This window comes from Anguilla anguilla, chromosome 12, assembly GCF_013347855.1.
Source record: "Anguilla anguilla isolate fAngAng1 chromosome 12, fAngAng1.pri, whole genome shotgun sequence".
NCBI classification, from domain to species: Eukaryota; Metazoa; Chordata; class Actinopteri; order Anguilliformes; family Anguillidae; genus Anguilla; species Anguilla anguilla.
In genome coordinates, this window is record NC_049212.1 from 17,195,740 (window position 1) to 17,209,466 (window position 13,727).

The 13,727-nt window shown below is 39.7% G+C and overlaps 1 protein-coding gene across 1 annotated transcript in view; it reads right to left on the reverse strand.

The window, feature by feature from the left end:
- The window catches only part of LOC118210004 (transmembrane protein 255B), a 32,508-nt gene that overhangs the window by 10,250 nt on the left and 8,531 nt on the right, over positions 1-13,727 (reverse strand). The window contains exons 3-4 of the mRNA XM_035385796.1: positions 12,800-13,002; positions 313-455 (exon numbers count right to left, since the gene is read on the reverse strand). Of these exons, the coding sequence (XP_035241687.1) occupies positions 313-455; positions 12,800-12,866 (210 nt within the window). The 5' untranslated portion in view covers positions 12,867-13,002. The remainder of the gene's footprint in view (positions 1-312; positions 456-12,799; positions 13,003-13,727) is intronic.

Below are 13,727 nucleotides of genomic sequence, written 5' to 3' on the forward strand. Positions count from 1 at the left end.
ATTTACAATTCAGTGACATACCTAGCCTAGTACAAAGATGGTATGTACCAAATTTCATGTCAATTGTTACGGTAGATTAGATTTTCTTGTGTGTTTTTTCCAAATGAATAATTCAAAAAGAAGGACAATCCGATTATTCATGCGGAGAAGGTCAAATGGAACATGGGGGCTTTCGCTTCAAAGCCCATAAATGAATTTGCTTGTTGCAGCAGCAGCAGAATTATAGATTATAATTTTGTAAGCGGAAGCTGATGAATGAGTGTATTTTACTGATGAATGTGAGCATGAAGTTGAACATGAGACGTTCCTCACAATGATTCCGGAGGCGTAGCCAGTGACGTGCAGGCTCTCTGTTCGGGTGGTGGTGTAGATTCCCAGGGCCACGACCAGCAGGGCCAGGCAGAGCATGCCCACCACCAGCCACAGGCTCTTCCTCCTCCTCCTCTTCATCAAATCTGAATAGGGCAGAGGCACAGAAACGTCAAAAAGCAGGTTTCTGTTTTGTCTGTGTAACCCAGAGCTTCACTGTTATGTTCATCTGTGTCCAGACACACAGACTAGAACAAAATAGAGGCTTCAACACTGAAAACAGTTATTTGCTCAGTGCATTTTCAAGACAGAAATAAATAAAGCATCAAAGAAATCCATTTTGGAAATGTGTTAGAGACAGGCGTGTCTTCTTAGTGATATTACACTTCGGTATTCATGAGAGTACCACTGATAAGCTCTGGATAAAAGGTCAGGTGGTAATGCAATTGCCTAGTTCCAGGTCACTACCGCATTTTCAAAAATAATTAATTCATTTTAATATTATTGTCATAGTTAATCATTATTCAGGATTGTTATTTTAACTTGAGGAAAATGTTTTTCTAGACTCCCAAAAAAATGTGATCTAGGCAGAAGTATCCAAAAACAATATTTTTCCATCAGAACGTCAGTGATGGGGGTGCCACTATTATTATAATCATAACAATAGTATTTATTATTATTATTATTATTATTAGGGGTCCAAGCAGCGAAGCTGGTGGAACCCTATTGTATCTGTTAGGATTATTCTTATTATTATTAGGGGTCCAAGCAGCGAAGCTGGTGGAACCCTATTGTATCTGTTAGGATTATTATTATTATTATTATTCTTATTTTTCTCCGCTAAAAGTGTCTGAGGCTCAGCAACCATAAGTCCTGGAGCAACCAAATTTTGCAGGTGGGTTCCTATGTGCCCCCACTACTCAGGCACTAAAAACCACGTACGTCGGCCAGATGGTGGCGCTATAACAAAGGGTTTTGCGTAACAGACCATAACTCCCACACCATAAGTTAGATCAACACAAAACTTTATAGATATATGCCTCTGAACGTGCTCTATACTTTTGCCATTGGGACTACCTGTGTCCGCCATATTGTTTTCCCGCCATTTTAACTCTATCGTTGGGGCGTGGCAGCTTTCTCCGCTAAAATGTCTGAGGCTCAGCAACCATAAGTCCTAGAGCAACCACATTTGGCAGGTGGGTTCCTATGGCCCCCCACTACTCAAGCACTAAAAATCACCCATGTCGGCCAGATGGTGGCGCTATAACAAAGGGTCATACTTTTAAAGGCCATAACTGCCACACCGTAAGTCCGATCAACACAAAACTTAATCGACCGATGCATCTGAATGTGCTCTACAACTTCGCTTTTGGGACCACCTATGTCCGCCATATGGTTTGCCCGCCATTTGGCCGTTTCTATTAGGTGGGGTGCGGAAGAGCTGTGGCTCCAAATCTAAACGGTTACGACATCGAGTAAACTTCTTTACGGCAAGCGACAACCATAGCGACGCAAGTAATCCGACACCGTAGGGTCTAGATTTTAGCAGTGAAAGCACGGTCTGACACTGCCACCTAGCGTGCATGCTAGGATAGGCTACCCAAAGTTTTTCAGTAAAACCTTTCTGAGAGGACGAATAATTACTTTTCTTTGGCATGGATCCATTTGAAGACAGTATCGGGTGAGTTCGTTAAGTCTTTAAATCTGTCATTTTGGTGAGAAAAAGCTAAACCATTTTATTGGTAGTTTTTGAGTTTCTGTGCAAACGCGCGAAAACACGCTGGTATAATAAAACAATGACGGTAATACATACATAGTCCGCTTCGTTCCGTTGCTACCATAACATAACAGACTATCTTGTGTCTACAGCTGCAGTTTCTCGCTGCAATTTCTAACATTGAATATTCACAAAAGACGCAATTTATACTGTACTCTGCCAATGTCTACATAAATAATATGCTACGGTAAAGCTTTGCGAGGATGAATCATTACTTTTCTTTGACATGGATCCATTTGAAGACAATAACAGGTGAGTTCGTTTACTCTTTAAATCCGTCATTATGCTGAGAAACAGCTAAACCATTTTATTTATGGGTTCTGAGTTTCTGTGCAAACGCGCGAAAACACGCTGGTATAATGAAATAATAACGGTAGCCTAATACATATATAGTCCGCTTCGTTCCGTTGCTACCATAACATAACGACCTAGAGGTGCAGTTTCTCGCTGCAATTACTAATATTGAATATAAACAAAAGACGCAATTTATGCTGTAGTCTGCCAATGTCTAGATAACTAATACGGTCCGTTTGAAGACAATATCGGGTGAGTTCGTTTAGTCTTTAAATCCGTCATTATGCTGCGAGAAATCGTATTCTCAATTTAATCTCTAAATTGACTGTAAGCTTAGGGTTGTAACTATGTAGTTGTTTCGTAGGTGACTTAACTCGTCTTAACTATTGCTTGTATTTGTGCATGGACTGCGTTGTTGCTGTTCTTGTCTGTGTTAGTGTTAATCAGTGTAACCTACAGGGTTTAAATTGAACAATGGGGTTGTTCCCTGCACTTAGAACGGTAGGCTACTGCCCTCTAGGGTTTTCGACACACTTGTTCCTGGTTATGGTTATACATTTTGTTGTACATCGCTCTGGATAAGTCTGCCAAATGCCTGTAATGTAATGCAATATTCCGTAGCAACAAGATGAACCCGACATTAGCCCTAAAATATGCCAATACAGCAGTGAAAACGCTGCTAACTGAATGACGAAATAAGCGAGACTAACTTTTTTTTAAAAATTACCACGTCATTCTACAGTCAATATCTGGGACTACACATTGAATAAATATACAATCTTACCATTGGTTTTGCGCGTAGAGATGTCCCTTTTGTGAATGAGTGGCCATATATTGTCTTGGATAATCCGTTTGTGAAATGTCGGATTTTATCTAAAATAGCTGTGCATAATACCACACCTGTTGCGTACGGCGTTGTCGTTCTTCTTAGTCCAATTTGGCTTGATTGACAGTTCATTTATTCAGTAGGTGAGATTATAAGCTTTCTAACGATGTATAACATGTCTGATTTTTCTTTTGGAATAGCGTTTTATAGGTCAGCGTTACTAAAACTAATCTCATCTGCCAATGTCTAAATAAATAAATTAAACGGTAGGCTTCTTTGCGAGCAGCACGCAATTCGCGAGTTGATATTCAGTCTTTCTTCCGTTTTTTCTCAATGTCGTATTTATTATTTGAAATGTGCATTCATGTGTTATTATTCTATCTGTCTCTGTGGCGCTCTGAAATGTGCATTCTCTGCTAAGCTGAGCAATGGATTGGAATATGTGTCTGAGGTAGTGTTGCACGGTATACCAAAACTTCAGCACTTTCTCGGTACTTAAAAAAAAAAAAAAAAACGGTTTCGTATTGGAATTTTCCGACGTTCGGTAGTTCTGCGTCAAATGTAAAAGCCAGGGAAATGTGTCTCCAGCATTACTGATTTAGAGGATGACAAGTGTAGTTTGTCAGAATCTTCGCTAGATGGCAGTAGCAACTAAGGTTGCCAAGTGAGGTGACCTGCGCTTGTGCATTCTCTTCCCTGATACAGCGCAAGCTTTGACTCAGTTCACTTCAGTAGCAATAGGTGTTCCAATTTGGAAATATTTTATTATAGATAGATGCTGTATTGTTATTACAATATGCTGTTTTTAAATCTATTTAAAGGTGAAAGACCTGTTTTAAAGATTATTTGGTTTACAACTGTTCAATTTCAGAAATATATTTAACATATTTCTCCATTGTTCAGTGTTGTAACACTATAGGCCTATGCATATTCATATGTTGCAGAGGCTTCAACTTAAAGGTTGTTAATGAACCAGGTTGTTCATAAACCATGAATTTGAAAATGAGGTCAGCCCTTGTGGACATTACGTTCCTGATCTATTAAGGTAATTTCAGTATCGTTAGGTACCAAGTATTTTATCAGTATCGAGTATCGTGATACTAAACCTGGTATCGGTATCAAAGTCAAAATTTTGGTATCGTGACAACACTAGTGTGGCGCTTTTTTTAGTTGCGGCAGGAAAGCGCTGCAGCTGTACATACACGCTCGGCCATCTAAGTGTTACGACATGCCATCTAAATGTTACGACATAGTCAAGGCCTTGACGGGAAGCGGCCAGGACACATCCATGGCGACGTAACTAAGTCATCCGATAGCGTCTCTTAGCTCAAAATTGGCCATAAGTCATCAATATATCATACGATCATCATGATATTCAGTAGATATGTTGGGTGAAGGCGTATGATCATGAGGATAAAGCCATTTTAAAATCGCTCCATAGGGGGCGCGATGCTGCCACTGCTTGGACCCCTTCCAACGCCGCTTGCGGCTTTAATTAGGGGTCCAAGCAGCGAAGCTGGTGGAACCCTATTGTATCTGTTAGGATTATTCTTATTATTTTTCTCCGCTAAAAGTGTCTGAGGCTCAGCACCCATAAGTCCTGGAGCAACCAAATTTGGCAGGTGGGTTCCTATGGCCCCCCACTACTCAGGCACTAAAAAGCACATAAGTCAGCCAGATGGTGGCGCTATAAAAAAGGGTAACGCGTAAAAGCCCATAACGCCCACACCATAAGTTAGATGACCACAAAACTTCATCGACCTATGCATCTGAACGTGCTCTACAACTTTGCCCTTGGCCCCACCTATGTCCGCCATATTGTTTGCCTGCCATTTAGACTTTTTAGTTGGGGCGTGGCAGTTTTCTCCGCAAAAATGTCTGAGGCTCAGCAACCATACGTTGTAGACCAACCAAATTTGGTAGGTGGGTTCCTATGGCACCCCACTACCCAGGCACTAAAAATCACCTATGTCGGCCAGATGGTGGCGCTGTAACAAAGGATCATAGTTTAAAAGGTCATAACTCCCACACCGTAAGTCAGATCAACACAAAACTTAATCGACTGATGCATCTGAATGTGCTCTACAACTTTCCTATTGGGAGAACCTATGTCCGCCATATGGTTTGCACACCATTTGGACTTTTTCATTAGGTGGGGTGCGGAAAAGCTGGAGCTCCAAATCCAAACGATTACGACATCGAGTAAACTTCTTTACGGCAAGCGACAACCATGGCGACGCTAGTTTTTATCAGTGAAAGCACGGTCTGACACTGCCACCTAGCGTGCATGCTAGGATAGGCGACCAAAAGTTTTTCAGTAAAAGCTTTCTGAGAGGATGAAAAATTACTTTTCTTTGGCATGGATCCATTTGAAGACAGTATCGGGTGAGTTCGTTTAGTCTTTGAATCTGTCGTTATGCTGAGAAATAGTTAAACCATTTTATTGATAGGTTCTGAGTTTCTGTGCACACGCGCGAAAACACGCTGGTATAATAAAACAATGACGGTAATACATACATAGTCCGCTTCGTTCCGTTGCTACCATAACATAACAGACTATCTTATGTCTACAGCTGCAGTTCTCGCTGCAATTTCAAACATTGAATATTCACAAAAGACGCAATTTATGCTGTACTTTGCCAATGTCTAAATAAATAATACGCTACGGTAAAGCTTTGAGAGGATGAATCATTACTTTTCTTTGGCATGGATCCATTTGAAGACAATATCGGATGAGTTCGTTCAGTCTTTAAATCTGTCATTATGGTGAGAAACAGCTAAACCATTGTATTGATAGGTTCTGAGTTTCTGTGCAAACGCGCGAAAACACGCTGGTATAATGAAATAATAACGGTAGCCTAATACATATATAGTCCGCTTCGTTCCGTTGCTACCATCACATAACGACCTAGAGCTGCAGTTTCTCGCTGCAATTACTAATATTGAATATAAACAAAAGACGCAATGTATGCTGTAGTCTGCCAATGTCTAGATAAATAATACGGTCCGTTTGAAGACAATATCGGGTGAGTTCGTTTAGTCTTTAAATCCGTCATTATCCTGAGAGAAATCGTATTCTCAATTTAATCTCTAAATTGACAGTAAGCTTAGGGTTGTAACTATGTAGTTGTTTCGTAGGTGACTTAACTCGTCTTAACTATTGCTTGTATTTGTGCATGGACTGCGTTGTTGCTGTTCTTGTCTGTGTTAGTGTTAATCAGTGTAACCTACAGGGTTTAAATTGAACAATGCGGTTGTTCCCTGCATTTAGAACGGTAGGCTACTGCCCTCTAGGGTTTTCGACACACTTGTTCCTGGTTATGGTTATACATTTTGTTGTACATCGCTCTGGATAAGAGCGTCTGCCAAATGCCTGTAATGTAATGCAATATTCCGTAGCAACAAGATGAACCCGACATTAGCCCTAAAATATGCCAATACAGCAGTGAAAACGCTGCTAACTGAATGACGCAATAAGCGAGACTAACTTTTTTTAAAAAATTACCACGTCATTCTACAGTCAATATCTGGGACTAAACTTTGAATAATTATACAATCTTACCACCGGTTTCACGCGTAGAGATGTCCCTTTTGCGACTGAGTGGTCATATATTGTCGTGGACAATCCGTTTGTGATTCCTGTTGCTTAAGGCGTTGTCGCCGTTTTTCGTACGATTTGGCTTCATTGACAGTTCATTTATTCAGTAGGTGAGAGTATAAGCTTTCTAACGATGTATAACATGTATGATTTTTCATTTGGAATAGCGTTTTATAGTTCAGCGCAACGGAATATTTTCTTATCGCATTCACTTGCGCATTGTGGCGTAGCATAAAAGACGATTCACCTAACTAAACGTTGTCAACGATTTTCATAATTTCTTGTAGAGTACTATTATTACTGAGGACTTAAGGGCTTAGCTAAGCCATTTCTTTGCTGATAGACCTATCTGACATCGTTTTCTGACGCAAAACAGAAGCGGATAGGACTTTGTAATTGATTTTCTGTCTCTATACTAGGCTACTAAACACAGATAAAATGTCATGTTGCTATGTAAGTATTACTGCTCAAAATATTTCGGTTATATACGTTCTTTTCGTTCTATACGTTCTTTTTGAAATTGGGTGTCTTTAAATAGGTTAGTGGTATTATATAATGTAGATTTTTCACACTGCAATGTAAGCGTTAGTGTAATAGTTTTTGTGACCCATGGAACAGTGATGACGAGAGTGTTGGAACGTTGCTAAAATGTGGTGGACGGTTGAAAATTATTTTAGTCCCATCTCCATCCGTCATTAGGCTACGCTGGGAATTAGCTAAACCATTTTTATTGATAGTAATTGAGTTTCTCTGCAAACGCGCGAAAACACGCTGGTATAATAAAACAATGACGGTAAATATAGCCTATATATATAGTCCGCCTCATTCCGTTGTTACCATAATATAACAAACTTTCTTGTGTCTACAGCTGCAGTTTCTCGCTGCAATTACTATTGAATATACACAAAAGTCGCAAATGCTGTAGTCTGCCAATGGCTAAATAAATAATAAGGTATTCTTCGCGCAGCACGCATGCTAGCAGGAATGTCCAGTTGATTTTTCGTTTCGTTTTTTTTATGTCGTATTTATTAGACTATATGAAATATGTATTATTATCCTATCTGTCTCTGAGGCGCTCTGAAATGTGCATTCTCTGCTAAGTTGAGCAATGGATTGGTATATGTGTCTGACGTACTGTTGCACAGTACACCGACACTTCAGCACTTTTTCGGTACTTAAAAAAAAAAAAAAAAAAAAAAAACGGTTCCGTATTAGAATTTTCCGACGTTCGGTAGTTTTGCGTCAAATGTAAAAGCCAGGGACATGTGTCTCCCGCATTACCGATTGAGAGGATGAAAAGTTATGATTTGTCAGAATCTTCGCTAGATGGCAGTAGCAACTAAGGTTGGCAAGTGAGGTGACCTGCGCTTGTGGATTTTTTCGTGGTTGATACAGCGCAAGCTTAGACTCAGTTCACTTCAGTAGCAATAGCTGTTCTAATTTGTAAATATTTTATTATAGGAAGATGCTGTATTGTTATTGAAATGTGCTGTTTTTAGATATATTTTAAAGTGAAAGACCTGTTTACAGATAATTTACTTTACAATTGTTTAATTTTTGAAATATATTTTATATAGTTTTCTATGGTTTAGTGCTGTAACACTATAGTCCTATGCTTATTGATATGTTGAACAGGCTTCAACTTAAAGGTTGTTAATAAACCGGGTTTTTAATAAACCGTGAATTCGAAAATGAGGTCATCCCTTGTGGACATTATGTTTCTGATCTATTAAGGTAATTTCAGTGTCGTTAGGTACCGAGTATTGAATCAGTATCGTTTCAGTATCAATTATCGTGATACTACACCTGGTATCGGTATCAAAGTCAAAATTTTGGTATCGTGACAACACTAGTGTGACGCCTTTTTTAGTTGCGGCGCAGAAACACTGCAGCTGTGCATACACGCCGGACCATCTAAGTGTTACGACATAGTAAAGGCCTTTACGGGAAGCGGCCAGGGCACATCCGTGGCGACGTAACTAAGTCATCCAACAGCGTCTCTTAGCACAAAATTGGCCATAAGTCATCAATATTTAATACGATCATCATGATATTCAGTAGATATGTTGGGTGAAGGCATATGATCATGAGGACAGAGCCATTTTAAAATCGTTCCATAGGGGGCGCGATGCTGCCAATGCTTGGACCCCTCCCAACGCCGCTTGCGGCTTTAATTATTATTATTATTATTATTATTATTATTTTTCTCCGGTAAAAGTGTCTGAGGCTCAGCAACCATACGTCCTGGAGCAACCAAATTTGACAGGTGGGTTCCTATGGGCCCCCACTACTCAGGCACTAAAAACCACGTACGTCGGCCAGATGGTGGCGCTATAACAAAGGGTTTTGCGTAAAAGGCCATAACTCCCACACCATAAGTCAGATCAACACAAAACTTCATCGACCTATGCATCTGAACGTGCTCTACAACTTTGCCATTGGCCCCACCTATGTCCACCATATTGTTTGCCCGCCATTTAGACTTTTTAGTTGGGGTGTGGCAGTTTTCTCAGCTAAAATGTCTGAGGCTCAGCAGCCATAAGTTGTAGACCAACCAAATTTGGTAGGTGGATTCCTATGGCCCCCCACTACTCAGGCACTAAAAATCACCCATGTCGACCAGATGGTGGCGCTATAACAAAGGATCACACTTTAAAAGGTCATAACTCCCACACCATAAGTCAGATCAACACAAAACTTCATCGACTGATGCATCTGAATGTGCTCTACAACTTTCCTATTGGAAGCACCTGTGTCCGCCGTATGGTTTGCACACCATTTGGATTTTTTCATTAGGTGGGGTGCGGAAAAGCTGGAGCTCCAAATCCAAACGATTACGACATCGAGTTAACTTCTTTACGGCAAGGGACAACCATGGCGACGCAAGTAATCCGACAGCGTAGGGTCTAGTTTTTAGCAGTGAAAGCACGGTCTGACAGTGCCACCTAGCGTGCATGCTAGGATAGGCTACCAAAAGTTTTTCAGTAAAACCTGAGAGGACGAATAATTACTTTTCTTTGGCATGGATCCATTTGAAGACAGTATCGGGTGAGTTCGTTAAGTCTTTAAAAGCTAAACCATTTTATTGGTAGTTGTACAGTTTCTGTACAAACGCGCGAAAACACGCTGGTATAATAAAACAATGACGGTAATACATATATAGTCCGCTTCGTTCCGTTGCTAACATAACGACATACAGCTGCAGTTTCTCGCGGCATTTACTAATATTGAATATAAACAAAAGACGTAATTCATGCTGTAAATCGTATCCTCAATTTAATCTCTAAATCGACTGTAAGCTTAGGGTTGTGGTATAATAGAACAATGACGGTAATACATATATAGTCCGCTTCGTTCCGTTGCTACCATAACATAACGACCTACAGCTGCAGTTTCTCGCTGCAATTACTAATATTGAATGTAAACAAAATACGCAATTTATGCTGTAGTCTGCCAGTGTCTAAATAAATAATACGGTCCATTTGAAGACAATATCGGGTGAGTTCGTTTAGTCTTTAAATCCGTCATTGTGCTGAGAGAAATCGTATTCTCAATTTAATCTCTACATTGACTGTAAGTTTAGGATTGTAACTAGGTGGTTGTTCTGTAGGTGACTTAGTCTTAACTCGTCTTAACTATTGCTTGAACGTTTTCATAGACTGCGTTGTTGCTGTTCTTGTTTGTGTTAGCGTTAATCAGTTTTACCTACTGGGTCCAAGTTGAACTATGCGGTTGTTCCCTGCACTTGGAGCGGTATTTCTCTCTAGGGTTTTCGGCACACTTATTCCTGGTTATGGTTATACACTTTGTTGTAAGTCGCTCTGGATAAGAGCGTCTGCCAAATGCCTGTAATGTAATGTAATGCAATATTCCGTAGGAACAAGATAAACCCGACATTAGCCCTAAAATATGCCAATACAGCAGTGAAAACGCTGCTCACTGAATAACGAAATAAACGAGACAATTTTGTTTTTTTCCTTATACTATTTCATTCTAAAGTCAATATATGGGACTAAACATTTAATAAATATACAATCTTACCATCGGTTTTACGCGTAGAGATGTCCTTTTTGCGAATGAGAGGTCATATATTGTCTTGAACAATCCGTTGGCGAAATATACGCGCATTTTTGATCACTGGGTAGGCTACCTTCAAAAATAGCTGTGCGTAATACCACACCTGTTGCTTTGGCTTGATTGACAATTCATTTATTCAGTAGGTGAGATTATAAGCTTTCTAACGATGTATAACATGTCTGATTTAGCTTTTGATATAGCGTTTTATAGGTCAGCGTAACCGAAAATTTTCTCATCTGCCAATGTCTACATAAATAAAACGGTAGGCTTCTTTGCCCGCAGCACGCAATTCGCGAGTTGATATTATGTCTTTCTTCCGTTTTTTCTCAATGTCGTATTTATTATTTGAAATGTGCATTCATGTGTTATTATTCTATCTGTCTCTGTGGCGCTCTGAAATGTGCATTCTCTGCTAAGCTGAGCAATGGATTGGAATATGTGTCTGACGTAGTGTTGCACGGTATACCAAAACTTCAGCACTTTCTCGGTACTTAAAATTTTTTTTTAAAAATTAAAAATAAACGGTTCGGTATTAGAATATTCCGACGTTCGGTAGTTTTGAGTTAAATGTAAAAGCCACGGAAAATTGTCTCCCGCATTACTGATTGAGAGGATGAAAAGTGTAATTTGTCAGAATCTTCGCTAGAAGGCAGTAGCAACTAAGGTTTCCAAGTGAGGTGACTTTTGCTTGTGCACTCAGCTCTTTGATTCAGCGCAAGCTTTGACTCAGTTCACTTCAGTAGCAATAGGTGTTCCAATTTGGAAATATTTTATTATAGATAGATGCTGTATTGTTATTATAATATGCTGTTTTTAAATCTATTTAAAGGTGAAAGACCTGTTTTAAAGATTATTTAGTTTACAACTGTTTAATTTTTGAAATATATTTAACATGTTTTTCTATTGTTCAGTGTTGTAACACTATAGGCCTATGCATATTAATATGTTGAAGAGGCTTCAACTTAAAGGTTGTTAATAAACCATGAATTAGGAAATGAGGTCAACCCTTGTGGACATTACGTTTCTGATCTATTAAGGTAATTACAGTATCGTTAGGTACCGAGTATCGAATTAGCACCATTTAAGTTTCAAGTATCATTTCAGTATTGAGTATCGTAATATTATTATTTATTACAGGCATTTAGCAGACGCTCTTATCCAGAGCGACTTACACAACTTTTACTTAGCACTTTACATTGTATCCATTTATACAGCTGGATATATACTGAAGCAATGCAGGTTAAATACCTTGCTCAAGGGTACAACGGCAGTGTCCTTACCCGGGATTCGAACCTACAACCTTTCGGTTACAAGCGCAGTTCCTTACCCACTGCGCCACACTCCGTCCCCAATACACTTTAGTAATACTAAACCTGGTATCAGTATCAAAGTCAAAATTTCGGTATCGTGACAACACTAGCGTGACGCCTTTTTTAGTTGCGGCGCAGAAACACTGCAGCTGCGCATGCACACCGGACCATCTAAGTGTTATGACATGCCATCTAAGTGTTACGACATATTAAAGGCCTTGACGGGAAGCGGCCAGGACACATCCATGGCGACGTAACTAAGTCATCCGACAGCGTCTCTTAGCTCAAAATTGGCCATAAGTCATCAATATATCATACGATCATTGTGATATTCAGTAGACATGTTGGGTGAAGGCGTATGATCATGAGGACAAAGCCATTTTAAAATCGCTCCATAGGGGGCGCGATGCTGCCACTGCTTGGACCCCTTCCAACGCCGCTTGCGGCTTTAATTATTATTATTATTATTTCATTTTTATTCAATTTTTTAAAGGATTTTTCGTTCATTGGAATGACTTAGGTAAAATTATATGTTTTACTTATGTTTTCAAACAAAAACAAGACAAACTTTTTTGGCAGTCAGCGCAAAGATTTAAAGCGACAAATACCTGCCGGGCTGGGTGTTTGTTTGGGTTTGTCCTCTTCCGTAGTCTCCCGCGTGCTCCCAGGTGTCATTGTTTCTGACGATGTCACGAGGCTGCGCAACAATATCCAAGCGTTTCTCCCTACAGTATGTTCTGCACGGACTCCGCGCGCGCTGACAGGTTTTATATCGGCGACCAGCAGCCGGCAGCACTCGTGGTTTCGGCGTCTGTGGAAGCAGTGATTCAAATTCTGCATCATCCAAATTTGGTCTGTTCCTAGGCTAGTAACAACATCTTTTCGCAGCAGTTCGTTTATTCATGGTGTATTTTAGATTATCCGAAACACCGCGTTATTTCTTTCATTACATTACATTACATTACAGGCATTTAGCAGACGCTCTTATCCAGAGCGACTTACACAACTTTTTACATAGCATTTTATCACTATCCATTTATACACTCCGTCCTCCGTCAACAATGTAAAGTTCGTTGGTAAAATCAATTTTCAATATTTTCTAGAAATTTAACTGAAAGTTGATGGATAAAACTGTCAAAGCATTAAAGGATAAGATTGTGATGTTAGGAAATGCATGCAGCTGTAGATATTTGATTTGATCTGTTAGGCTACATGGGCAACATGAGACGTTATGAAGACAGAAACCATGGCTCTGTAGCAACTTCATAGATTTAGAAGATAGTTGCTCACTGAATGATCAAACATTGGCAATGAAGATTTTTCGACTATGAAACTCTCTCTGCCCCTCATACTCATTCACTTCTGACTATGAGGGCCAAGGTTCAGCATTGTAACCAATAACACTGGAATGCATAATTTGTATAGAAATAACATGTATAATTGCTCTAAAATGGATTTATAATGTATACTGTACAGTGTTTCCTGAAATTCTCACACAGCAATAGACTCAACGGAAAGGTCTGTTTTCTTGCCAAA